Consider the following 26,201-nt stretch of genomic DNA (forward strand, 5'->3'; position numbering starts at 1 on the left):
AGCCTTTTCATCTAATTCCACAATTTTTTTAAGCTCATTTTATTTCTTCCCGCTTCTTTCTGGTAGTTCAAGCTTTTTTCTGCCTGTTCAGCTACTTTTCAGCTTTTTTTTTTGTTCTAATTTCAGCTTTTTAAACTAATTTCCTAATTTATGTGCTCATTTCTGTTTATTTAAACCTAATTCAGAAAATATGTGTTCTTTCTGCTTTCTTCTGCAAAGTTAGGCTTGTTCTTCCATTTCAGCTACATTTCTGCATTTTTTTAAGCTAATTTCAGCTGTTTTTCAGCAAATGCTTCAGTAATCACACTGCATTTTTGCAGGAAATGCCATTTCTCTAGTTTGTTATTTCTGTTATTTGAAAAGTTGTTTTTAACTCCCTCCTGATGTTTTGTGTTTCTTTAGTGAACGAGCATCTTCTTCAGGACATTTTTACATCTCCTCACTTCTGTTTCTTTTTTTTTTTAACATAATAATTTGGGTATTTTATCCCTTTTTGTAAATTTGCACTGATTGTTGTTTTGTGTCTCCTTGCAGGAGGATATTTGGAACTTTTAGTCATTTAAAGTTTTCATTTTTTTGCACATTTATATCATTTTTTGGTGGTCACTATATTTATTCTACACGTCTTAGTAGCTCTTTTGCTTCTTCACTAGTTCCACCTTTTATTAATGTTTTGATCTTTTAGTTGTAATTAAGCCTCTCCCTTTTCATTTCCATGGGTTTTTAATCCTAATAACAGTCAGTGTATGATTTGCTCGGGTCATTTTGCTCCTTTTTAAAGTAATTTCGTGTCTCGTTGACGTTTTGCCTCAGAACAGGTTGTGGAGGAAGAACCGTTCTCTCAACAGGAGCGCTAACTGCATCGGAGTCGACTTGAACAGAAACTTTGACTCAAACTGGTGCAGTAAGTTGTTTTATTTCAAAGTAAAGCCTCAGGAGCAAAAGTTTATTAATTCCACTGAAAATCAGACAAACATAGCAGATGAGCGACGGTGTCATTTATGAGGAGAGGTGTTTGTGTTGGGCCCAGCAACGGGAGCCTCTGATGACCCCTGCTCTGAGATCTACTGCGGGTCATTCCCTGAGTCCGAACCCGAGTCCAAGGCTGTGGCTGACTTCCTGCGCCGCCACAAAGACTCGATTCATCTCTACATCAGCATCCACTCGTACTCCCAGATGCTGCTCTTTCCGTATTCCTACACCACGGAGGAAGCAGAAAATCACAGCGATCTGGTGATTTGTTCAGACATCGTCACTTATTTTACTTTTATCTGTCGCCTTCATTATTATTATTGATTTATTTTTCATTTTAGCTTGAGATGGCCAAAGAAGCTGCTGATAACATCGGAAAATATTACAGAAACCATTATTCATATGGTCCAGGAGCGCAGACAATATGTAAGAAATGTTTGTTTTTATCAAACTGAACAAGTTGACTGGACACGAATGGTCATAACCTGCATGTGGTTTTTGTCTTTTTCTCCCCAGACCTGGCTCCTGGTGGTTCTGACGACTGGGCGTACAACCTCGGCATCAAATACTCCTTCACGTTTGAGCTCCAGGACCGCGGACGCTACGGCTTCCTGCTGCCCCCGTCTGAGATCGACCGGGCCTGCAAAGAAGCTTTAACTGCTGTGAAGACCGTCGCCCTGAAGGTCGTCAAGAAAACACAAGCTGGGACAGATGCTTGGGACGACTGACCTACAGATTAATCATTTTCAGCAACTTAATCCAGATTCATCATTAAAACATGTGGAACCATTTAGAAAGTGTTCAAGTTTGTTCTTCGTGCACATGGATGGTAAATCAAAGTAACTCAATCTTAATTATTTTTCAAATGAAACACAGGGGTCTGCAACATTCATAATAAAAGAGACTTTTTTGCCCCTTCAATCACTAAATAAAAATGTGTCGAGCTGCAAAAACAGCTACAACCGTGATTATCAACTGGTGGCCGGTGGGCCACTTCAAGTTTGTTATAAGTAACCGAATGGATTCATTGGATTTCATAACAGTGTATCATCAGCATAACAATGAAAATTTATCCCATGCTGTTTGATAACTTTACCCAATAGAAGCATATATTAATAAACAAAAGAGTATTTGTCCAAGCACTGAACCCTGAGGAACTCCATGACTAACTTTGGTGTAAGAAGTTTCATTATTTACATTTACAAACTGAAATCTATCTGACAAATAATTAATTTTAAGATTTATTGATCATTTTTTACATTTTAGGACAGAAGACAATAACATTAATGCAAGTTTATATCAAATTTGATAAGAATTAAAACAGAACTTTCCAGGTCTTGTCCTCTTTTTAATTTGTGGAAAAATGATTAAGTACCCCACTTTGAAGTAAAATGTCACATATTTAAAGTGTGCACTGTGATTAAATTTCATAATAGTTTTGGTCAAAACGTCAAAGAGTCGCTGGTTAAACTGAATAAAACTTTGTGGAGATGCATGATGGAGGCTAAAATAGAAAAATAATTTACATGAACACAGTTCGTAAAAGTTGTGTACAAATCACAATTTTAATGTTGACGCTGATATATGATATAATGCATTAAGACGAAAACATGATACAATGTTCTACATGGTTACAAAGCAATGCTAACTATGCTAACTACTACACAATTAGCTCATCTACTGTAGCTAGCTGGCGGTGTTGGTGGACCGGGTTGCCAGATAGAGAAATGACGAATTAACGTAATGCCGCTTTAAAACTCACATTTTCACAAAAACTATCGAATGTGCAGAGTGAGGGTGCACGATCTTCGGGGTTGGTGGTGTTTTTTTGTTTGTTTGTTTTTTTTTGTTTTTTTTGGCAAATGTGCTGTCAGGAGGGGATACGCGCTCAGGAGCGCGGGGAGCGAACATATTTAATGATAGGTGAGCGTTTGCGTGAATTAAATAAAGTTTTTCTTTCGGTGCACAGAAAGGTCAAAACTATCGTATAATTCTACATTTAGAAAAACTCCTTATTGAATATGACAGAACTATAATTTAAATACCAAAATTAAAATGTATATAAAACTTTCTTATATGATACTAAACCTGGCAACGCACGGCGACGCATCGAGTAGACCAAGAAAAAAACCACCGAAGAAGAAGAGGCGGTTTCTACGCCAAAATGAAGGCACTATGGGCAGCTTCTGCCTTTGGATTGAAAGAATAAGGCTTGTTTGTTTTGACAAGCGCTTACTCCGCTAACTAGTCTAAAGTAGATGCAACACCGAAACATTATCTTGGGTGAGAAAGTTTTACTTTTTAAAAGTGTAAATCGCGCTCTGCTGAAGGCCTGAAGCTAACGTTAGCATTAGCACACATTTGTTTGCATGTCCCACTTTCAGACTGCGCGTTTAAAACTCAGGAAAACAAAACTATATTACGCAATATTGACGGTGCTTGCGTATAGTAACTAGTAATATTAGTAAAAAAAAAAAAAAAAGTGCATCTGCTAGCGGAAAGCAGGCTTATGCACATGGATAACGAATTAATAAATTGGCTTTAGGAGTGCAGATACAGGCGCAAACACAAACCCGCAGCCACTCAGAAGTGTTAAAATTAGAATATTAAGCTCGTTTAAAGAGGCGACATGGAGGCCACTGTGATTGTGAACATTTAAAGGATCACATCATGCACAAATAAGAATCATCCAAGAATGACACGAACGTTTTATGACTCATTTTAAGCACCCTGCAACGCAGAAGCCATTACTGTGCAGATTATTGTTTAGTTTGTGTATTATTGCGCAATAATCATTGTTTTGCGTTTCACGTGGTTTCCATTTAAGTTGTCACTTTATCTTTGATAACCTCGTCTTTTATTTGCTTGTGAAATAGTCTAGTTTCCTCTGAAATATTCCTCCATAGATTTAAATTATTTGCATGTAGACGCACACATTTCAAGAGTAACAGTCACATCACGTGTGGTACATGAGGTGGAACAAAATTGTGTACTCAAGGTCCCGCACCCAAAAGTAGCAAAAATATTAAGTATAAAAAGAAACAGAGGATCTAAGATATACGCTAAACAATAATAATATAAGGTGTATTAAACAGCAGCCTGAACATGAGTCTGTTGTGAGCAGATGGGCATGAATACAGTAAAGGAGAGAAATCAGCAGCATGGATAATCAGCAGCGCAAAGTCACATATTGCCAATCAAAGTAGCATTACAGTGATTTTTCTGGTTAGATATTCATGAGTCTAACAGCCGCAGGGTAGAAGCTGTTCCTCATGCTCCTTAACCTCCTTCCTGAGGGGAGCGGAGCAAAAAGTGTGTGCTGGGTGAGTGGGGTCCTTCATGATGCAGGTGGCCCTCTTCCAGCATCCAGAGGAGTAGATGTCTGCTATGGTTGGGAGGCGGGAGGGTGACTCCAACAGACTTCGTTAAGCTTGTTTTTTTTATACTTTCAGTACTGCAGAATGTCCAAGATAAGGCGGAAAGTAACAGTGGAGAATTCAAAGACGGTATCCGACAACACCAGCACCACGACCAGCAGCGCCCCCAATCCCGCCGGCCCGTCTCGCCGGCCCAGCGTGTTCGAGAGACTCGGCCCCAGCACCGGGCCTAATGCTGCCGATGTACGTACCGCTCGGCGTTTGCCGGGTTTACAGCAGACGTTTGTTAAATTTCATGAAGTTTTGCTTCATGCGGTTGGATTAATTCCTTCGTTTCTTTCTCAGAGTCACTGTAGAAATTGGCTGAAGACCGGAAGCTGCAATTACGGCAGTGCTTGTCGCTACACACATGGAAGTCAGCCGCGAGGCAAAGGATTCAGCTTTAACCGGTGAGGAGGCTCTATGGGTGTCTGAGCTGGTCAAGTTCAGGTGTATTTATTGTTTCTTTGCGTATTAAATCATTCCTGCATAAATGTGTCTCAACGGAGCAGGTCAACAGAGAGACCCACAGGAGATCTGCGGGAGAGGATGAAAAATAAACGACAGGATGTTGACCCGGAAAACCAGAAGCGGGATTTGGACGAGCCGACATCCCCAGCAGTGAGAGTGAGTTGTTCACTTCTTAAGTGTACAGGTGCTGGTCATAAAGTTAGAATATCATGAAAAAGTTGATTTGTTTCAGTAATTCCATTCAAAAAGTGAAACTTGTATATTATATTCATTCATTACACACAGACTGATATATTTTAAATGTTTATTTCTTTTAATGCTGATGATTATAACTGACAACTAATGAAAACCCCAAATTCAGTATCTCAGAAAATTTGAACATTACTTAAGACCAATAAATAAATGATTTAAAAAAATGTTGGCCAACTGAAAAGTATGAACATGAAAAGTATGAGCATGTGCAGCATCAATACTGAGTTGTTGCTCCTTTTGCGGCGTGGCATGGAGTCCATCAGTCTGTGTCACTGCTCAGGTGTTCTGAGAGCCCAGGTTGCTCTGATAGTGGCCTTCAGCTCTTCTGAATTGTTGGGTCTGGTGTTTCACATCTTCCTCTTCACAATACCTCACAGATTTTCTATGGGGTTAAGGTCAGGTGAGTTTGCTGACCAATTAAGAACAGGGATATCATGGTCCTTAAACCAGGTACTGGTAGCTTTGGCACTGTGTGCAGGTGCCAAGTTCTGTTGGAAAATGAAATCTGCATCTCCATAAAGTTGGTCAGCAGCAGGAAGCATGAAGTCTCTAAAACTTCCTGGTAGACGGCTGCGTTGACCTTGGACCTCAGGAAACACAGTGGACCAACACCAGCAGATGGCATGGCCCCACAAACCATCACTGACTGTGGAAACTTGACACTGGATCTCAAGCAACATGGATTCTGTGCCTCTTCTCTCTTCCTCCAGACTCTGGGACCATGATTTCCAAAAGAAATGCAAAATGTACTTTCATCAGAGAACATAACTTTGGACCACTCAGCAGCAGTTCCAGGTGAGACGCTTCTGACGCTGTCTCTTGTTCAAGAGTGGCTTGACACGAGGAATGCGATAGCTGAAACCCATGTCTTGCATACGTCTGTGTGTGGTGGTTTTTGAAGCACTGACTCCAGCTGCAGTCCACTCTTTGTGATTCTCCCCCACATTTTGGAATGGGTTTTGTTTCACAATCCTCTCCAGGGTGCAGTTATCCCTGTTGTATGTATACATTTTTTCTACCACATTGTTTCCTTCCCTTCACCTCTTTATTAATGTGCTTGGACACAGAGCTCTATGAACAGCCAGCCTCTTTAGCAATGACCTTTTGTGTCTTGTCCTCCTTGTGCAAGGTGTCAATGGTCGTCTTCTGGACAACTGTCAAGTCAGCAGTCTTCCCCATGATTTTGTAGCTACAGAACTAGACTGAGACCATTTAAAGGCCTTTGCAGGTGTTTTGAGTTCATTATCTGATTAGAGTGTGACACCAGGTGTCTTCAATATTGAACCTTTTCACAATATTCTACTTTCAGAGATACTGAATTTGAGGTTTTCATTAGTTGTCAGTTATAATCATCAACATTAAAATAAATAAACATTTGAAATATATCAGTCTGTGTGTAATGAATGAATATAATATACAAGTTTCACTTTTTGAATGGAATTACTGAAATAAATGAACTTTTTCATGATATTCAAATTTTATGACCAGCACCTGTATGCGTTGGGTTTGATGCACTTTGTTGTTTCCAAGCGTTTATTTGTACATGTGTTGCAGAGAGACTCCTCACGAGGCCGACACAGGGAAAAGGAGGACATAAAGATTATAAAAGAGCGTACGCCGGCGAGTGAAGAAGAGCCAGCAGAGTGGGAGACTAATCGAGAAGGTTCGGTGCCTTGTTCTGCCATGTTAGCGGAAATACGTCCTTTTTTTTTTTAGCTCATTACCAAGTTCAGTAACTAAAACGACTAACTTGTTTTCTGATACGGTAAACTTTCATTAGCGTAAGTTGTAGCGCTTCGTGTCTCTTTTTGTTTTTGACTCTCAGATTCTGACATCGGTGACTACGACTACGAGTTGTCCCTAGAGATGAAGCGCCAGAAAATTCAACGAGAGCTGATGAAACTAGAGCAGGAACACCTGGACAAGAGGGAAGACGCCGTCGTTAAGAAAGATGAGACTTCAACTAAATCCAGAAGCGCAGCGCTGACAAAGGTGAGCGACAAGGTTACACACATCAGAGACACGTTTAGATTTTAGCTGCAATGCTTTTATGACAGATCCATGAAGACCATACCAGCTTTATTGATAGAGCACTTTAAACACCCACAGGACCAAAGCGCTGTACACATAATAAAACAGTCGAGCAATAAAGACCGATTAAAATGATTAATAGTCAACATCTCAGATGGTGTCAAAAACCAGGGAGAAGAGATGGGTTTTAAGAAGGGATTTAAAAACAGACCGGGAAGAGTCTGATGTTCATTGAAGGTCGTTCCACAGTTTAGGAGCTGCCACAGCAAAAGCACGGTCTCTGAGCTTACGCTTTGTCTTCAGGACACTCGGGAGCAGCTGATCACATGACCTGAGGGATCGAGAGGGTGTGTATGGATGTAGCAGCTCGGACAGATAGGGCGGGGCAAGTCCATTTAGAGCTTTAAAAGCAAATAAAATAATTTAAAAATTAATCCTAAAATGTACGGGCAGCCTGTGCAGGGAGACTAAAAAGGGGTGGTCAAACTTTCAGTTAAAAACCGCGCAGCTGCGTTCTGTACCCTCTGAAGCTGAGAGATACACGAGCCACTGATTCCTGTGTAGAGTGTGTTACAGTGATCCAGCCGAGTGGTCACAAAGGTGTGAACTACTGTTTCGAAATGCTGCTGAGAAAGTGGGTTTTACTTTAACCAGCTGCCTCAAATGAGAAAAAAAAAAAGATTTAGCAACTGGTCTGATGTGATTTTCGAGCTTTAGTCCAGTATTGACTTTGACCTTTAGGTTTGTAACAGTTGGCCTGATGTACTGGGCCATGGAACCAACATCTACATTGGGAGTCTCAGCAGTGCTTCCAAAGACCATCACCTCAGTGTTTCCCTCATTGAACTTTAAGAAGTTCACAGCCATCCAGGCTTTGATGTCCTCCAGACATGAAAACAGAGGGGCCAGAGAGTTAGTCCTTTTTCTTTAGCGGGACATAAATCTGTGTATCATCTGCGTAACAATGAAAGGATATCCCATATTGTCTAAAAATAGACCCAAGAGGGAGCAGGTACAGCATGAAGAGGAGGGGGCCTAAGACTAAGCCGTGTGGAACCCCACACAATAGAGGAGCAGAAGAGGACATGTGGTCACCAAGGCATACACAGAAAGTACGCTCTGCTAAGTAGGACCTAAACCAGTCCAGTACTGTACCGCTAACCCCCCCCCACCACCACCACCACCACCACCATTGTTTCAAACAACAAAGTAAGATGTTATGGTCCAGTGTGTCAAAATCAGTCGATAAATCTAAAAGCAAGAGGACAACACAGTCACCAGAGTCGGTGGCTAAAAATATTTTGTTGAAAGGATTCTGTACTGTGTAGAGATTTAAAACCAAACTAAAACCTCTAGGATGTTCTGTTCTTTCAGAATATGCCGATAGCTGGTTCAAGACGAGAGAACCCATCACTAAGTTTCTTCCTGTTCTCATCCTCGTCCCTCAGGCCTTGCCTGAGCTGTTGAGCTCCAAAGGTTTACCCTCATCCAGAAAGTCCGGTAGCCCCCAGAAACACAAAAGTGGAACTAAAGGGTCTGGCTCTGGGAAGAAAGAGAAGAAGGGATCGGTGGCCCTGGCTGTTTCAGAAACCACCAGGTAGGAAGGCTCGTAAGCATTGGTGGAAAGGTAGCAAAGGTTTTATGAGCCTTAAACAGAAGATGGTTTTTAATAAAGGGATTAATTGTAGTAAAAGTGGTCATGTTTTTTCTTTTGACTAAGGGTTGCGCTCATTTTGTTGTTTTAGGTCTTCAAAGGGAAGCCACAGTAAGAAGAAAGGTCCCCGAACACCAAGTCCTCCTCCCCCGGTCCCTCTGAACCTTCCTGTGATCGGGAAGAAGCACAAAGCAAAGCACAAAAACAAGGAGAAGACCGAGGAGAGGCTGAAGGAAGGGAAAGATCGAGGGCGAGACGCTGAGAAACACAAAGAGAAGAAGGAAAAACGCAGGTGAAGCACGGCAGCACCGAGGGGTTTATGTGGTGCGACGTGTTTACAGTTTATCACGTCATTTCATTAAATTTATAAATATACCTGTCGTCATTTTTATGTAGGAAAATTCTAAGGTTAGGCCTGTCACAATAACAAATTTTGCTGGGCATATTTAGCTACTTATACTAGCATATTTAGCTACATCTACTAGCATATTTAGCTACTTATACTAGCATATTTAGCTACTTGTACTAGCATATTTAGCTACATCTACTAGCATATTTAGCTACATCTACTAGCATACTTAGCTACATCTACTAGCATATTTAGTTACCCATACTAGCATATTTAGCTACTCATACTAGCATATTTAGCTACATCTACTATCATACTTAGCTACATCTACTAGCATACTTAGCTACATCTACTAGCATACTTAGCTACATCTACTAGCATTTTTAGCTACTTGTACTAGCATATTTAGCTACTCATACTAGTATATTTAGCTACATCTACTAGTATATTTAGCTACATCTACTAGCATATTTAGCTACATCTACTAGCGTACTTAGCTACATCTACTAGCATATTTAGCTACTCATACTAGCATATTTAGCTACATCTATCATACTTAGTTACATCTACTAGCATACTTAGCTACATCTACTAGCATTTTTAGCTACTCATACTAGCATTTTTTAGCTACTCATACTAGCATATTTAGCTACTCATACTAGCATTTTTAGCTACTCATACTAGCATTTTTAGCTACTCATACTAGCATATTTAGCTACTCATACTAGCATATTTAGTTACATCTACTAGCATATTTAGCTTCATTGACTCGGTTCCTCTGACGGTGAAGCGATGAACAACCTGAACAGCTCTGAGGTGTATCAGTATCTACACAGTAACGACACACAGGTGGTGTTTTGTTAAAAGATGTGGGACACAATCTTATTGACCTTAAAGCCGACAGAGTCCAGTCAAAGCCTTAAAGTCCTCCATCACTGAGTTTGAGTTAATTACAGAGAAAATCATAAAACTGAAGATGAACACGTACCATAAAGCTGTGACCTCCATACACTTGAACTCAGACCTGATGTTCTCGTCACTGTTTTCGATCCTTCTGAGGGTCCGGCGTCTCTTCTCCGGTGTTTTATTGTAGTCCAGACACAAAGCAGGATGCAGATTTTTCTCCGTCGGCTGTTTGTCAACAAAGTGAAATGAGCACACATACAGCGTTTTGGGTGGTCTCTTCAAGTTCACATTTTTCAGCCACGTTCTTCTTAATTCCTCATCTGTAGGCAGGAGATGGAAACTGTATCGCTTTCACAGGAACACTCTTTTTGTTTTGGGTCCATGTCCAAAACTCTGTTGTTGTAGCCACTGATTTAGTTTGGTCTGGTTGTTCTGCAGCCCTGAACGTGAACACAACAGGTACCTGAACGCAGCACGGCTATTTTAGTAAACTTTACGGTTGTTAAATAAATGCGAACAAAACAAAAACAGAGTTTTATCTGCTAAACTGAATGTAAATTGCTTTCAAATAAACCGCGGTCCATTCTGCACTACCATGGTTAACCAATGCTTACTGCTACTTCCTGTCTGACAGGAAGTAGTACCCAGAATCATTTATACAGTAGAGCCCCCAGGATTAAGGTGGACACGGTTGTTTTGTTAAAGCTTAAGATAAATTCTGATCCGGCTCTCCTCGGTTGTTTTCACTTTCAAATCTTTTGGCGTGTTTGTGTTTTAGGGAGCGATCGGACAGTTCCCTTAAGGCCAAGCGAGTTGTGACGTCAGAGGAGCGTTCTGGCAGCGTGTCGTCTCCTTCCAGAGGTGCTTCACCTCCAGTGAGAAAGAAGTCCACCTCTCCCAAAGTCGTCTCCCATAAAACCTCACTCGCCTCCCCGCCTCACAGGTTTGTTAAAGAACCGGTTTACGATGAAGAAAATATATGGTTTTCTGAATGAACGCTGTTTTTGTTACTGCAGGTCTCCTTCCCCTCCGCACCACCACCACCACCGCAGCCCCACTCCTCCTCGCCACCGCTCCTCGTCCTCCCACTCGGGTTCCTCCGCCCACCATCACTCTCCCTCCCCTCGTCGGCGCCGCTCTTCTTCTCCCGCCTACCACCGGAGTGCGGCGGCGCAGGCCTCCTCGCCTCCGCGCTCCCGCCGCTCTCGGTCACCTCCGACCTCTCACGACGCCGCCTCACCCCATCGGAGGTCCAACAGATCGAGCCCCAGCCAACGCCGCTCCAGGGGCCGGGAGAGGAGTCGCGGGGACAAAGACCGGAGCCCGCCCACCCAGGAGCGCCGGCACGAGCACAAAGATGGTATCTTTGCTTTACCTCGATCTGAGTAATAGTACACAACTTTCAAAATACTTTAGATAACTTGAACTTTGAGTATTTCTTCCTCTGAACGTCGGGACTCTTACGTCCTCACGTCATGGCTTATTAAGACTTCTCTCCCTTCTGCAAACAGAAAGCCGGAGCAAACGTGAGAAGGACGGCGTCCGCGACGACCGAGACTACGACCCTGAGGTGCTGTCGTTGCGAGACGACAGGGAGACTCGGGATCGGCGGGACCCTCGTGAACGAGGAAGAGACGCGGCCAGAGATGCTCGAGACAACCGGGACGCGAAGGACTCAAGAGAGAGCCGGGCAGAGACCCGCTCCAGTCGAGAGTCGCTGGAGCGACGCGAACGGGAGAAGGAGAGGGGGAGGGAAAAGGAGAGGGAGCGGGGTGACGCCTACAGGAAGGAGGATCCCGCTCAAGACGAAAGGATGTACGGAAGAGCCCACGGACGGGACGACGGGGGGAGAGCTGAGGTGAGGATGGACAGCAGGGCGGACAGAGCTGAGAGGAACGAACGGGGACGAGGGCGTGCCAACGAGCCATCCGACAAAGGCAAGTGCTCTTAACAAAAACAGGAAACAAGGCGCCGTCGATGTGGCTAAGCTAACCGATGCGTCCGTTTGCCTCAGGCTCAAACAGAAACTCTCGAAGTTCCCAGATGGACGGCAACTACGAGAACTGGGAGTCACGGAGCGGTGGAGTTCGGGAAAGAAGCGTAGAGAGGACCGCAGAACGGAGCTCAGACCGAGATCGCTACGAGAACGACCGGAAAGAACACGCAAGAGACTCCTCGTACGACAGGAGGGGGGGACATGGAGAGCGGGACCGCAGAGACAACCGAGACAGAGGTGAGGGTTTGAAATATGGCCGTACCTGAGACGCCTAAAGTCACAAGTGTTTGTTAGACATGAGTGAGTAGATGCAGAAAAATCTTCAGTAAATGTCTTACCTGTTGTGGATTGCTCTTTGAATGACTTCTGCTGAAAGAAAAAGATAAATTGGGGCAAGATAGAGTAGAACGAGCAGGGCCATAACCAATTTTTTAATTTACTTTTGCAAATAATTGTTTTATGAAAATAATAGCGGTTACACAAAAATCACTGCTTTGATCTCCAGGTTCTGTTTGTTTTAGTTACAATAAGGAAAACCAAACACAGATCTTTCAGAACAAATAGGAAGAACCATCAATAAACTTAAAAAATATATACTTTAAAAACCCACAATTATAATGAATAAGAAAGTATCACAACTTGAAACTACTGATGGAACTCAAAATGAAAATGAGTTTTCAGGAGGGACTTAAAAGACGGTAGAGACTCTGCGGAACAAATGTCAGTGGGCTGTTCGGTCCAGAGTCTGTGACCCCGGTCCCCCACTGCGCTTTAAATTAGCCCTCGACTGCACGAATAGCATCCAGCTGGAGGATCTGTCTTTTAAGAGTTAGAAATCTCAGAGTTTTCTTAAATAATTATGTGTCAAACCATTTAAATATTTAAAAGTGAACAATTTACTGTAATTTCCGGTCTAGAAGCTGCTACTTTTTTCACACGCCTTGAACCCCTTGCCTTATACAATGCTGCGGCACTTCAGAGAACAAAAAAAAACATTTACTGTACGTATTTGTGTTTGTTACGGTACATATTGTAGCATTCTGCTGTGGTTGACTGCCGGCACATGGCCTCGGGGAGGGATTATGGGTAAAAATTTATGTTCATTGTTAATCATTTCAGTTATCTGTTTAGCGTTGTTCTTTTAGTGATTAGTCTGTTCTTGTTAGCCTCAGTTCAGTGTTCTGTTCAAGATTTGTCAAATTCATCAAAACAGAAGTTTAAAGCAGCTGATATTAACTATTTAATGTCTGTGTGTGTTTTTTTTTCTCAGATCAAAGAGCAGCGTCTCCAAACAGATACCAGAGGAGGTCAGAGGAATCTGAGAGGGAGGAGAGACGGGAGGAGCGAAGGACAGACCGAGGAGAGGACAGACGGGATGACCGGGCTCGAGAAAGGGAGCGAGAGAGGGAAAGGGAGCGGGAAAGGGAGAAGGAAAAGGAGCGGGAGAAGGAAAAGGAGCGGGAGAAGGAGCGGGAGAGGGAGAAGGAGAAGGAGAGGGAGGCGGAAAGGGAGAGAGCCAGGGAACGGGAGAGGGAGCGTGAGCGAGAAAGGGAGAGGGAGCGAGAACGGGAGGAGAGGGAGCGAGAACGGGAGAGGGAGGAGAGAGAGAGGGAGAGGGAAAGGAAGGAGAGGGAGCGGGAGCGAGAGCAGAGAGAGAGGGAGAGGCAGCGGGAATGGGAGGAGCGGGAGAGGGAGAGGGGGAGGGAGGAGAGGCGGGAGAGGAGAGAAGAGGCCAGGGACGAGCGTCCTGTTCGGGACACCCGGGACGAACGAAAGATGAGGCATGTAGCTGCTTTCATGCAAGAAATTACATTTTCCATAAATTGTTTTTCTGTAACTCCTCTTTTCTTTTTAGTCGGAAGAGGCTGAGGGTGGAGAGCAGCCCGAGCCCCCGCCCCTCGCCCAAGCGAGTAGCGCGGGACTTCAGCCCGGCGGACAGCGACGGCTACAACAGCGCCGAAGACAAAAGTGAGCGCCCGACTGGCCGAGGGCCGGCCAAGCTCCACCCACAGCCCCTCCTCCCCATCCCGGTGTGTCCGCCTCCATCCGACAGTAGGAAACGTCTTTATTTTAAAAAAAAGTTTAATGGGGAATTCACTTCTTTAACTGTTTCTCCAAATGATCAAAGGTAGATGTTTACCGTAATCTCCGCTCTATAGAGTGCACCCAAATATAAGCCACGCCCACTTAATTTAAAAAAGAGGAAGCATACAATGTGCTCTTTGGAGGGTGGATCCCCCTCCTCCACTCTGTCCGTGTGTTAAACAGTAACATAAAGTCACGAGGACCCACCCCCCAAGAGAGACTTGTACTGGCGAGCTATGTGACGAGGCTAAATGTTTGGCTGCCTGAAGCTTGTTAGCCCGTCAAAAAAAATCCATAAATTGGCCGCAGCATGGTATAAGCCACGGGGTTCAAAGCGTTTGACAAAAGTAGCAGCTTATAGTCCGGAAATTACGGTAAATTTGTGCAATTTATGCAAATATCTGACGGGAAGAATGTGGAAACAAATTTGACCGTTCTTAAGATGTTCTCTCGGTCGTCTTGTGTGCAGATGGGGACAAGCATCGTCTGCTCAGCCAGGTGGTGAGGCCTCAGGACTCCTTGGCGAGGTCGCCGCCGAGAAGTGCCGCGCTTGTCGTGCCTGCCGACAAAGCCGCTCACTGGAAAGACGAAGAGCGCAGGGGAGCGGTGGACAAACGGGAGGCGCGCGGTCGCCATGAGGACCCAGAGGCTCGTGTAGATCGAGGCAGAGGGGGCGACAGACGGGGAGAATACCTACCTGATCCACCCTCCGACGCTCGCAGCAGAGTCAGAGACCAAAGAGATTTAACTCCTCCCCCTCCCCCTCCTCCTCCTGTCGCTCTCGCCGCTGATGGCGTAGACAGAGACGCCGCTGTTGCTCCGTCCCACGAAGAAGGCAAAAAGAAGATGAAGTCTCAGAAGAAGGGCTTGAAGAAGGGTCGCAAAGTTGAGGACGCTGTCGGCGTCGCCGGTCTGGCTGCCGCGGCGGATCGTTTCAATCTCGAGCCACCTGCTGCGCTCGCGGAAGCGCCCCCGCCTTCACTCTCTCCAAGAAAAGGAGCCAAGAAGAAGGCACATGAGCGCAAAAGGAAACGCTCGCGAGGAGGCGAGTCCGACGCTTCGGAAGAGGAGGCTTCGGCCCATCAGCCTCACAGCAAGAGGAAGAGGGGTCCTCGGACACCGCCCTCCTCCATGAGGCCAGATCACCACAGAACCGGAGGGAACGCAGAGCCAACCTCGTTTTCACACAGGAATAATTTCAGCGATTGGACCGATGATGAGGAGGATACAACAGACCGAGGAGGCCAGTTGGACGCGCAGGCTCCCCTGGCTCCAGCTGAGAGGACTCCGGTGGAGCCGCTGAGGAGGGGCGGCGGCCACAGGATGGGCAGGGAAAGGGAGCGGTGTAATCCACCACCCATAGCCCCGCTGCTTTCCCAGGAACCTCCGATGCTGCTTCAAACTATGACCCCGCAGCCTCTCATGTCGCAGCCCCTGCTGCGCAAACCCCCCCTGGAGCAGACGCGCAGCAGCAGCATGGGGAGCAACCAGAGCCGGACGTCGTCCCGACGCCTGCGGTCGCCCTCCAACGAGTCGGCCCACCCGGAGGATCCGCAGGGTTCGCGGTCGCACCGGGGCAGGCTGCAGGGCTCCAGCTCCCGTGACCGGGAGAGAGAGCGAGAGAGGCCGGTGGTGGTGAACGAGCCGCCGGTGGCCGAGAGGAAGTCACGGATCGATCAGCTGAGGCGAGGGGAGCCCAGCCGCAGCACCTCATCAGGTACGCAAACAAATCTCTGATCATACCATACCACTTATAAAGCACTTAAAATAGCAACAAGGCCAACCAAAGTTCTGTACAGCAAAAACAACAAGCAAAGAACACAAGATAAAAACATAGATCCACAGAGATGAACATAATAACTAAATGATTAACATTTTAGAATACAGACAAGTTAAATCAGCTCGGTGTCAAAAGCCAGGGAGTAAAAGTGAGTTTTCAAACAAGACTTAAAAACAGTAACTCATTCCAAAGTTTTGGACCTGCAGCAGAGAAAGTCCTGTCACCTCTGAGATTAAAACAAGTTCCTGGAACCATTAAAAGCATCTAATCTGCTGACCTCAGAGAGCGCTGTGGGAGATATGGCTGCAGCAGATCAGAGAGATAGGAGGGAGCAGAACTGTTCAGAGATATTAAAAAATACAGAAGGTTTTTAAAATGAATTAGAAAGTGAACCAGGAGCCAGTGCAGGGAGGCCAGAACTGGAGTAATGTTCTCTTTTACTTGTACCAGTTAAAAATCAGGCTGCAGCATTTTGAACCAGTTGTAAACGTGCAATAGAGGTCTGACTGACTCCATAAAGAAGAACATTTCTGTAGTCAAGCCTGGATGTTATGAATGCATGTATTACTGTCTCAAGGATACTTTTGGACCGTATGGGCTTCAATTTAGAGAGTTGCCTCAACTGAATAAAACAAGATTTAACAATCGTGTTTACATGACTGTTCAGTTTCATGGAAAGGTCCATTTTCATTCCCAGGTTAGTCACAACTTGTTTCTCTAATGGGGCTAGAGAGCAAAGGTCGATACAGCGGTTCCTGATTGTGCCGTTAGGAGGAAACAACATGACTTCTGTCTTCTTCTCATTAAAATGTAAGAAATTTAAAGCCATCCAGTCCCTGATGTCAGCCAGGCAGAGGTTGGATAGAACATGCACCAGTGTGCTGCAGAGGGAAGTAAATTTGACAGTCATCGGCTTAAAAATGAAAAGGTATTTATTTATTTATATAGCGCCAAATCACAACAAAGTTGTCTCAGGGCACTTTACAGGAACAGTCGCATAAAAGGTATGCTTTGTTTATGAAAAATAGCACCTAGTGGCAGCAGGTGTAAAGAAAAGAGAAGAGGGCCGAGAATGGACCCCTGCGGTACCCCTCACCATCAAGGATTAAATCATAAATGGTGGGTTTAAAAAAAAAAACTGTATTTTTGTTTCACAGATCGTCAGGATTCCCGCAGCCACAGCTCCAGACGCAGCTCCCCTGATTCCGAGAGGCAAGCCAGGTCTAGGTCTCGTGCCGGTTCCTACGACAGCCGCGAACGAGAGAGAGACAGGGAGCCGTTTGACCGAGAGCGAAAGGACCACAGGCCCCCGCCTCAATCACAGCCGCCTCTGCATCTCCAACAGCCCATCCAGCAGCAGAGGGAATGGGAACCAGAACCTCGGGACTGGCCGAGCAGGGGAAGGGAGCCCCTGCTCGTGCGTCCAGTTCGAGAACCTCTGCTGAGAGAGCGCGACATGAGGGACCGCGAGCGCCTCATCCCCGAAGGACTCATCCAGCAGCACGAACGGGAGCGAGACAGGGAGCGGGACCGAGGGGAAAGAGGGGAGCGGGAGAGGATGATGATGGATCTACCGCCGCACCCTGACCCAAGAGCTCCAGGACGAATGGATGTGAGAGGAGACGTGAGGGGAGAGATGACGAGGCAGGACCGGAGCGACTTCGAGCCTCCGCTGCCAAAAGAAGTCTTAGGTCCTGCCGATCCTGAGAAATCCAGTAACAGCCATCATGGCCTGGGAGAGCAGAGGGAGCTTGACAAGACAGAAAGTGTTGATGGTAAGAAAATAATTTATTAGTCTGCATTTTTTTTCTTCTTCGTGGTTTTAAATAAAACGGGATGTTTTCCAGGAGAAGACGAGGGAAAAGAAGACGAGCAGTCCGTCGCCTCCGTCGGAGAGGAGTACGAGCCGATCAGCGACGACGAGCTGGATGAAATTCTGGCCGACAGTCAGAAAAAAGACGATCAGCAAGAGGAGGAGAAGCTCACAGGTACGACTGATCTGCTTTCTCTGGGGCGGCGTCGGTTCGCTCGTTCAAAAGCCTGCGTTCCCCGACAGGTCCGCTGGACGTGATCGACGTGGACTGGTCCAGTCTCATGCCCAAGCAGAAACAGGAACCTCGGGCGGCGGGCGCAGCCTTGCTCCGTTTCACCCCCGGGGCCGTGCTGCTACGAGCCGGCATCTCCAAGAGGCTCGCGGGCCCTGAACTCATGGAGCAAGTGAAGGAGGTGTGCAAGTCTGAGCTGGACGATCCAAAAGGTGAGCCTCGTAGTTTAAAGCTTAACAAAACAAACAAAGGGTTTCCAAACTATTTATGGATCACCAATAAACGTTTGTAAAGCTAATTGAGCAAAGAACCCAGGAGCTCCATTTTAGATTTTACAGGCTGAAACGTTCTTGACGGTAAAAGAAATGTGGCTTTTTTTTTTGGAGGTTTCTGAGGGAAACATCTATTTACTCTTAAAGGAACGAGGCAGCAGGGTTTACATTCGCATCTAAAGGAACACAACGCTTTTTAAAATGCGCCGTCAAGACTAAAGTGAAGACCTTCAGCCATTAAAATATCTGCGGAGCACGGTTGTGAAGGGGAGATACCGTAATTTCTGGTCTATAAGACACTACTTTTTCCACTGCTTATGCGATGCTGCGGCTAATTATGGATTTTTTTTATTTAATTTTTTATTTTGACGGGCTAACGAGCTTCCTGCTCCCAAAACATTTGTTCTCGTCACACCCGGGTGATCACACAGCTGCCCAATACACGTTCTCTCTAGGGTCGTGGGTCCTTGTGACTAGAGATGCACCGATCCGATACCAACATTGGTATCGGTCTCGATATCGGTGGGGGGACTTCTGAATCGGATATCGTGACAATGTGACCGATCCATGACTGGGCAGATCTATTCACTCTAATTCTACGCTTTGTGCTCTGAGTGATGTCACGCGCCGGTGAACTCACCGCACAGATTGTGTTCAAAATGGAGCGAGCGAAAGGATCAGCCATTTGGAACTATGTCACACTACCTCAGCCAACGCATTCGACCGCTACGTGCAGTACGTGCACAGCGACGGTTCCGGGGGGTGTCACTAAAACTTCCAGTTATAACAATACCAACTTAATCGAGCATCTCCAGAGATTTCACCCTAAAGAGCACGCTGAGTTTGTCGAACGGAATTCAGTGAAGTTTTTCCTATAACGGACCGTATCGGTTCAGATCGTATCGGATCGCATCGGGGTGCATCGTATCGTATCGGATCGCAGTCGGCCGATACTAAACCTCATATATCTGTATCAGAAGTGGAAAAAGTGGTTCGGTGCATCCCTGCTTGTGACTCGATGAGACTACCTGTATAAAGGTAAAAGAAATAAAAAAATCTGACCAATGAAATTACTGAACAGGTCGTAGTTGAACCAATGAAAAGGGGAGGGGAGAACCTTTGAAGGGGGACTTCCCTGCATGTGCAGAGCAACTTTTGCTCCTCAGAATATGGAGACGGAGTAAGGAATATGTCGATGCTGCGTTCAATGACTTCCTGGTAGGCTACTATATTTTTAACCAGCCGTGTTCAGAAAAAACATTTACTGTACTCATTTGTGTATGTTACCGGTACACAGAGCTGGGCGATATATCGATATTTTAAAAATATCTTCTTTTTTGCGATATAAAACAATATAGTTTAATACTTGGAAATCCTCCTGCTGTCTCTCCCATGCGGCCCCCTCCTTCTCTCTCCTTGAACACAAACAGCCGCGCTCCCCTCCTTCCTGCTTCTGCAGGAGGTGGGCGGGCGGGAGAGGAGACGTTTAGCACAAGTAAACACGGAAGATATACGAAGACTGTTCTGTACAAATCTTTTTCACCATTTAAACAGCGGAGTGGAGTCTGGGTGTGTGAGAAACTGCAGGTCCGACAGACCTCACAAGCAGAATGCCTTTATTGTTATTGTAGATGAACATATCCTGAGATATTCACCTGATTAAAACGGATTCTTTCATTTTTCTGGACTGAATATAAACGTGCATTGAATTTAATAAAATGTAACGTGAGACGTTATTTATCTTTGACCCATCAAAATGAATGTGGTCATTTATTTACAGAATCAAAGTTTAACATCAAACATTTACATTAATTTGGCAAAATATGAAAATAACAACATAATTAATCAGCTTTACAACCAGGAAAACCATACGGCCATGATTTTCCGTTGCTTCACCACAGACATTTCTGAAAACATCTGGATTAATTTGCTAGCAGATAGGAGAGTTTAAAGATGGAAAATGAAGTTTAAAGGGAGTAAAAGATGGTATGTGAGGGAGAGTGTTGACCAGAAACGACACTCTCCATTCGAACCCAGCTTTCCTCGGTACGCTCTGTAGTGAACTTGACTCGTTACCTCTCTGAAGATGAATCAGCGGATACGGAGTTCCAGTTAACGCTACCTGTCCAGCGTCTCCATAGGATGGCTGTGACTCGTCCGAAGTAGTGACGATATCCCGTCTGACACAAGTTCACCTCAGCCAGTGGACCTCACATGAGTGGGGTTCGCCCGAGTTCCACTCAGAGGTGGAAGAGGTTATAATCCCAATCTCGGAAGAGCCTTATCATGGCTGGACTTCTGTTCTCCCAAACGACTGGAGCTGCAAACTCTCCAGCCCGACTCCAACGGCAACTGCGACCCAACAGCAACTCACAGAACAGCCACTTCACAGAACTGAGAGAACTAGGAAGTACCGACATTTTAAAGGGCTCTATTTCCGGTTCATTTGGGAGTCCCTGATTGGTCAATGTCGACCAGACAGGGGTGTGTTTTGTGACGTAAAAGGTTACTAGAAGTCAGAAAACAGCAAGAATGTTATGGAACAGATTGAAAATGTTCCCCAGACAGGCGAGAGAAATGTTTGGGCGAGTTTGGAGAAACAGGTGCCAACTTCTCTGTTTACGTCTGAGAGGATTTAAAAACAAGACAGTTGTTCCAACACTTGTCCGCTTCGACTCCGACCTTGGAAAACGTACACTGCTCATTCAAAGACAGAAAATCAGAAAATGCATAATTACTCTGTAACAGGCCTTAACATGAATTCTAACTTTGCATGAGAATTAAAAAATAATCATTGTTACTGTTTTCACAGTTAATAAAAATTGATTAGTTCACTGTAACATCTAAAATGTTTGAACTAAAACACTTTGATTATCAAACATTTGTAAAACAGTAATGATAATAGAAAAGAGAGTGTTCTTTCACTTGAATTTTCAAGAAAGAAAGTCTCAGGATGGGTGAACCTGTATTTCTGGATTCAAATCAATGAAATGACAGTTTCTGTCCCACAAGGTGCCCAAGGTCAAGGTTTCGACATCAGGCCTAGTCCACTACATTATTATACGCAAGTACAATGAGATTGAGAGCCACTCCTTTTTCAGTACAAAACATGCTTTAAAAATATAACGCAATATAGATATAATAGCACTATGAAAGTAAAAAAAAAATACAAGTTACTTCACACTTACGGCTCCTCAGCGTGGAACAAGACGGCTAACGCTTTAGCCGTCTTGTTCCACGCTGAGGAGCCGCGTCTCAGCGATATTATAAGCTACCGATTTATTAATGTCGCCACTTCTCCGTGCCTCTCAAAAGGCACAGCACGGCTAAATGAGTTCTGACCCGTGTTTTTTTCAGGGAAGGCTGAATGGACTGTACTTGTATAACATCTTTCTATCTGATCAAGACACTTGAAGTCTTTACAACAATCTGTGCCTCATTTTCTACTTGATCTCTACAAAGACTAATCAGAGCTTTGTCACATTCATACACTGATGGGACACGCATCGGAGGCAGTGAGGGGTTCAGTGTGTTGCCCAGGGGCACTTCAGCGTGTGGCTGCTGGTGGAATCGAACCCCCAGCTCTCCCATTGGAAGATGCCTGCTCTAGCCTCTCATCCACAGCTGCCCCCAGCTGAAGAGGATTATTATTTAATATATGTTGTAGAGGAACATATATCTGTGATATATTATCCATAAATTAAACGGATTCTTTCATTTTTCTGGACTGAATAATATCGTGCATTGAATTTAAAATGTAACGTGAGACGTTAATTTTCTTTGACCCATCAAATGAATGCGGTCATTTATTAACAGAATCAAAGTTTAACATCAAACATTTACATTAATTTGGCAAAATTGATTACAACAACAACATAATTAATTAGCAAGCTTTGCAATTAGGAAACCATACGGCCATGATTTTCATTTGCTTCACAACAGACATTTCTGAAAATATCTGGAATGATTTGCTGGCAGGATAGAAGAGTTTTAAAGATGGGAAAATGAAGTTTAAATTGAGAGAGAAGATGGATGAGGGGTTGTTATGTGTCGGTATCAGAACGGCACGCTCCGTTAAGATCTCAGCTTCCTCCTCGGTACACTTAGGTGGTGTAAATCGACTCTTTACCTGTAGCAGGTGTCTCCACTGGTACGGAGTTCCATTTAACGCACCCTTTCAGCGTCTCCGTAGGAACAGCTGGGAATCGTCCGAAGTAGTGCCGGTATTCCGTCCGACACAGGTTCACCCCCACTGGTGGACTCACAAGAGGAGTAAGTCCGTCAGAGGCTCCACTCAGATGTGGAAGATTTCATAATTCCCACAAGACTCGGAAGAACTCCGGATCATGTCTGGAACTCCTGTACTCTCCAGCACTTCTTCAGTTCGGTTTTGCTCTCCGAACTGAACTGCTCTCCCACCGCACACGACTCAACTCTTTTGAACTAGGAAGTGCCGACATTTAAAGAGTTCTGTTTCCGGTTCATTTGGGAAGTCCCTGATTGGCCGGAATAGTTAATCAGGGGTGTGTTTTTGTGACGTAAGAGGTCACTAGAAGTCAGAAAAACAGAAAGAATGTTTTGGAACAGATTGAAAATGTTTTAGAGACAGACGAGAGAAATGTTTAGGCGAGTTGGGGGAAAACAGGTGCCAGCTTCTCTATTTACGTCTGAGAGGATTTAAAAACATGACAGTTCGTTCCAACAACTTGTTTTGCGTTTGACTCCGACATTTGACCGACATCACAACTTGCTCATTTCAGACAGAAAATCAGAAAATGCATGAATTACTCCGTAACACATTCTAACTTGATCTCTACTTTGAATGAGGATTAAAAAATCACTAATACTGTTTCACAGTTGATTTAAAATGAGTAGTTCACTTCAACATTTAAAAATGGTTTGAACTAAACACACTTTGATTATCAAGACATTTGTAAAATAGTAATGATAATAGAAAAAGAGAGTGTTCTTTCAATTGACCCGTGCAGGCCATTTAGGAAGTCTCTGGATGAACTTAATCTTGTGTTTCTGGACTCAAATCAATGAAATACAGTTCTTGTCCCAGGAAGGCCCTCAAGGTCAGGATTTGACCTGAGACTTAGTTCACTACAGTGTAAATAGTTTATTTTATAGACATTTATTGCGTACAGTTACAGCTATTTACTATATGTGCCTGTGTGACAAATGGGACAAAGCTTTGACTCAGAAATATGTTTTTGTTATTACTTTGTGGAAAGAACAAAATATCAGAGTCAGAGTTTCTTTATTGTCATTCGCACCTCATGTGGTACATGTGGTGGAGCGAAATTATGTACACAGGGTCCCAGTTACATCCAACAATAAAATGTATAAGAAAAACAGTAATAACATCTAAGATATGAACTAAGAAAAACATCAACTAAATATACACTAAGCACTAATAACATAAAACATTGAACATCAGCACAAACATGAACATGAGTCTGTGAGCAGATGTGCACGCATGAACACATCAACATTGAAACAGATCAGCAGCAACATGAAACAGATCAGCAGCAACATGATATGGTTTTTCACAGTGATTATTCTAGTTAGAGATTCATGAGTCTAACAGCCTCAGGGTAGAAGCTGTTCCTCAGTCTAGTGGTTCTACACTTAATGCTCCTTAACCTCCTTCCTGAGGGGAGTGGGGCAAAAAGTGTGTGTGCTGGGTGGGTGGGGTCCTTCATGATGCAGGTGGCCCTCTTCCTGCATCTGGAGGTGTAGATGTCTGTGATGGTGGGGAGACTGATTCCAACAGATTTCTGTGCAGCCTTCACCACTCTCTGCAAAGCTTTTCTTTCTGCAGCTGTGCAGCCTCCATGCCACACATTGATGCTCGAGCACAGGATGCTCTCCACTGCACACCTGTAGAAGGAGGTGAGGACTGAGCTTCCCAGACCAGCTCGCCTCAGCCGTCTGAGGAAGTAGAGTCTCTGATGAGCTTTCTTGATCAGGCTGGTGGTGTTGTTGCTCCAGCTGAGGTTGTCATTCATGTGTACACCCAAGTACTTGTAGCTGGAGACCACTTCCACCGCAGATCCTCTTATGTTCAGGGGGGTGTAGATGTTTTTGTTCCTTCTGAAGTCCACAATCATCTCCTTTGTCTTCTTCACATTGATGTGAAGGTTATTCTCCTTGCACCAGCTCTCCAGGTGTTCCACCTCCTGTCTGTAGCTGGACTCATCATTGTTTGTGATGCATCCCACCACCGCTGTATCATCTGCAAACTTTACAATGTGACAGCCTGGATGGGTAGCTGCACAATCATATGTGAGCAGAGTAAACAGGAGGGGGCTCAACACACATCCCTGAGGAGAGCCAGTGCTGAGGGTTATGGTGGAGGAGGAGAGGTTGTGGATCCTCACTAACTGTGGTCTGTTTGTTAAAAACTCTAGTACCCAGTTGCAGATGGAGGGGCTTAGTCCTAGTGTGGATCTGTGTGGATATCGAGATGTATATCGCGATTTATCTTAAAATATCGAGATATTCATTTAGGTCCATATCGCCCAGCTCTACTGGTACGTATTTAATTAAAAGTTAAAGAACACTCGTGGCTTATAGACAAGCACGTCCTGTATATATACTTTTTTTTTAATTGTTTTTTAACGTACATTATATTCAGGGACACTCTATAGTCCAGAAATTACGATATTTGTGCTTTTTTGTAGTGACAAGACGCATCTTGCAGTCAATGAGTTGACCATGAATTCCTCTCCTAGAGTCAACTTTTAGACTGTAGGACATCCGATGTTTGGTACAAATTAGGTCGTGCAACAAGACAGCTGCTTACGTACAATAAAATAAAAAATAAAAATCAAGGTGATGCAATGGTTCAGGTAAATGTCCAAACCTTCACCCTGTTTCTGTATTTTGGCTCACCGTATAATCCATAAATGACATGATGTAATGTATGTTGTGTTTACAAGAAGTTGCATTTACCGTAATTTCCAGACTATTAAGCGCACCTGATTATAAGCCACGCCCACTAAATTAAAATTAAAAATAGTTTGTATATATATATATGTAGGCCGAGCTTATCTATAAGCTTCTAGTGTCCACGTTGTAACATGAGGTATTTAAACAGAAAGCTGTTTAAAAACTTTTAATTAAATACGTACCGGTAACATACACAAATATGTCCAGTAATGTTTTTTTCTGAACAGCTGGTTTAAAAAATAAATCAATGTTTCGTTAGCCCGTCATAATAAATCCATGGATTAGCCGCAGCATTGGCGGCTTATAGTCCGGAAATTACGGTAACTAATTTTAGGCTACGTTGTTTTTTCATCTTCGAAGAACCTTGTATTAATTTCTGAGCGTCAAACTCTTTTGTGTCCTGTTCACCAGACGCTGACAAGCTCTTCGAGCACGACCTGGGCGCTCTGAACATGGCCGCCCTCAACAGGCGCGTGGAGAGGGCGGGTTTACTGAGCAACCTCGGGCCCTGCTGCAAAGCCCTGTGCGCTCGCAGGGACTTCGCCATCCGCCGGCAGCTGCTGAAAAACGAAAAGGTAAACGCACGCTCATCGCGTTTAAGTAACACGAACGTGTCGCCGCTTGTTCAATATCTTTTCTTCTGCTAGGGCCTGACTAAGCAGTACCCCACCACACCTCTGGTGGACACCGAGCTGCTGCAAATGAGCATCCGTCTCTTCAGAAAAACCGTGGCCGGCCACAACACGGTCCCAGAACGGTCCAATAAAGCGTCGGCTCCAGCAGCCAAAACAGCCGAAGCTAGTAGTAATAGCAAGCTGAGCACAGCTCAACCAGAGGTTTGCGTCTCCTGAGAGTCAAACTTTTCACGTTGTCACTCTTTACCCGCCGTACTTTCATTTTTTTCTAATGTTTTTTGTTTTCAGTCGTAAGAATCAAAACCATAAGATCTGCATTTCTTCTATATTCTGTATTTGCTCTGTCATCTTGTCTGGAGCCCCAAAAACATGTATGAGAT

At 44.5% G+C, this 26,201-nt stretch overlaps 2 protein-coding genes across 2 annotated transcripts in view; both read left to right on the forward strand.

Annotated features, from left to right (window-relative positions):
* The window catches only part of cpb2 (carboxypeptidase B2 (plasma)), a 5,674-nt gene extending 3,919 nt beyond the window's left edge, over positions 1-1,755 (forward strand). Inside the window, exons 8-11 of the mRNA XM_037696825.1 lie at positions 814-904; positions 1,031-1,233; positions 1,314-1,398; positions 1,489-1,755. Coding sequence (XP_037552753.1) covers positions 814-904; positions 1,031-1,233; positions 1,314-1,398; positions 1,489-1,700 — 591 coding nt within the window. The 3' untranslated portion in view covers positions 1,701-1,755. The remainder of the gene's footprint in view (positions 1-813; positions 905-1,030; positions 1,234-1,313; positions 1,399-1,488) is intronic.
* A 1,358-nt stretch (positions 1,756-3,113) lies between these two features.
* Positions 3,114-26,201, forward strand: zc3h13 (zinc finger CCCH-type containing 13). Its single transcript, XM_037696682.1, has 20 exons — positions 3,114-3,255; positions 4,425-4,592; positions 4,695-4,798; positions 4,901-5,015; positions 6,666-6,774; positions 6,937-7,103; positions 8,591-8,739; positions 8,888-9,088; positions 10,830-10,994; positions 11,068-11,411; positions 11,563-11,988; positions 12,066-12,284; positions 13,318-13,828; positions 13,903-14,099; positions 14,602-15,849; positions 17,070-17,687; positions 17,760-17,900; positions 17,969-18,169; positions 25,598-25,761; positions 25,834-26,201. Exons 2-20 carry the CDS (start codon positions 4,434-4,436, stop codon positions 26,035-26,037), a joined length of 5,442 nt encoding a protein of 1,813 aa, XP_037552610.1. The 5' UTR covers positions 3,114-3,255; positions 4,425-4,433; the 3' UTR covers positions 26,038-26,201.

Source organism: Nematolebias whitei, chromosome 23 (genome assembly GCF_014905685.2).
Source record: "Nematolebias whitei isolate Nwh7 chromosome 23, NemWhi1, whole genome shotgun sequence".
Lineage (NCBI taxonomy): Eukaryota > Metazoa > Chordata > Actinopteri > Cyprinodontiformes > Rivulidae > Nematolebias > Nematolebias whitei.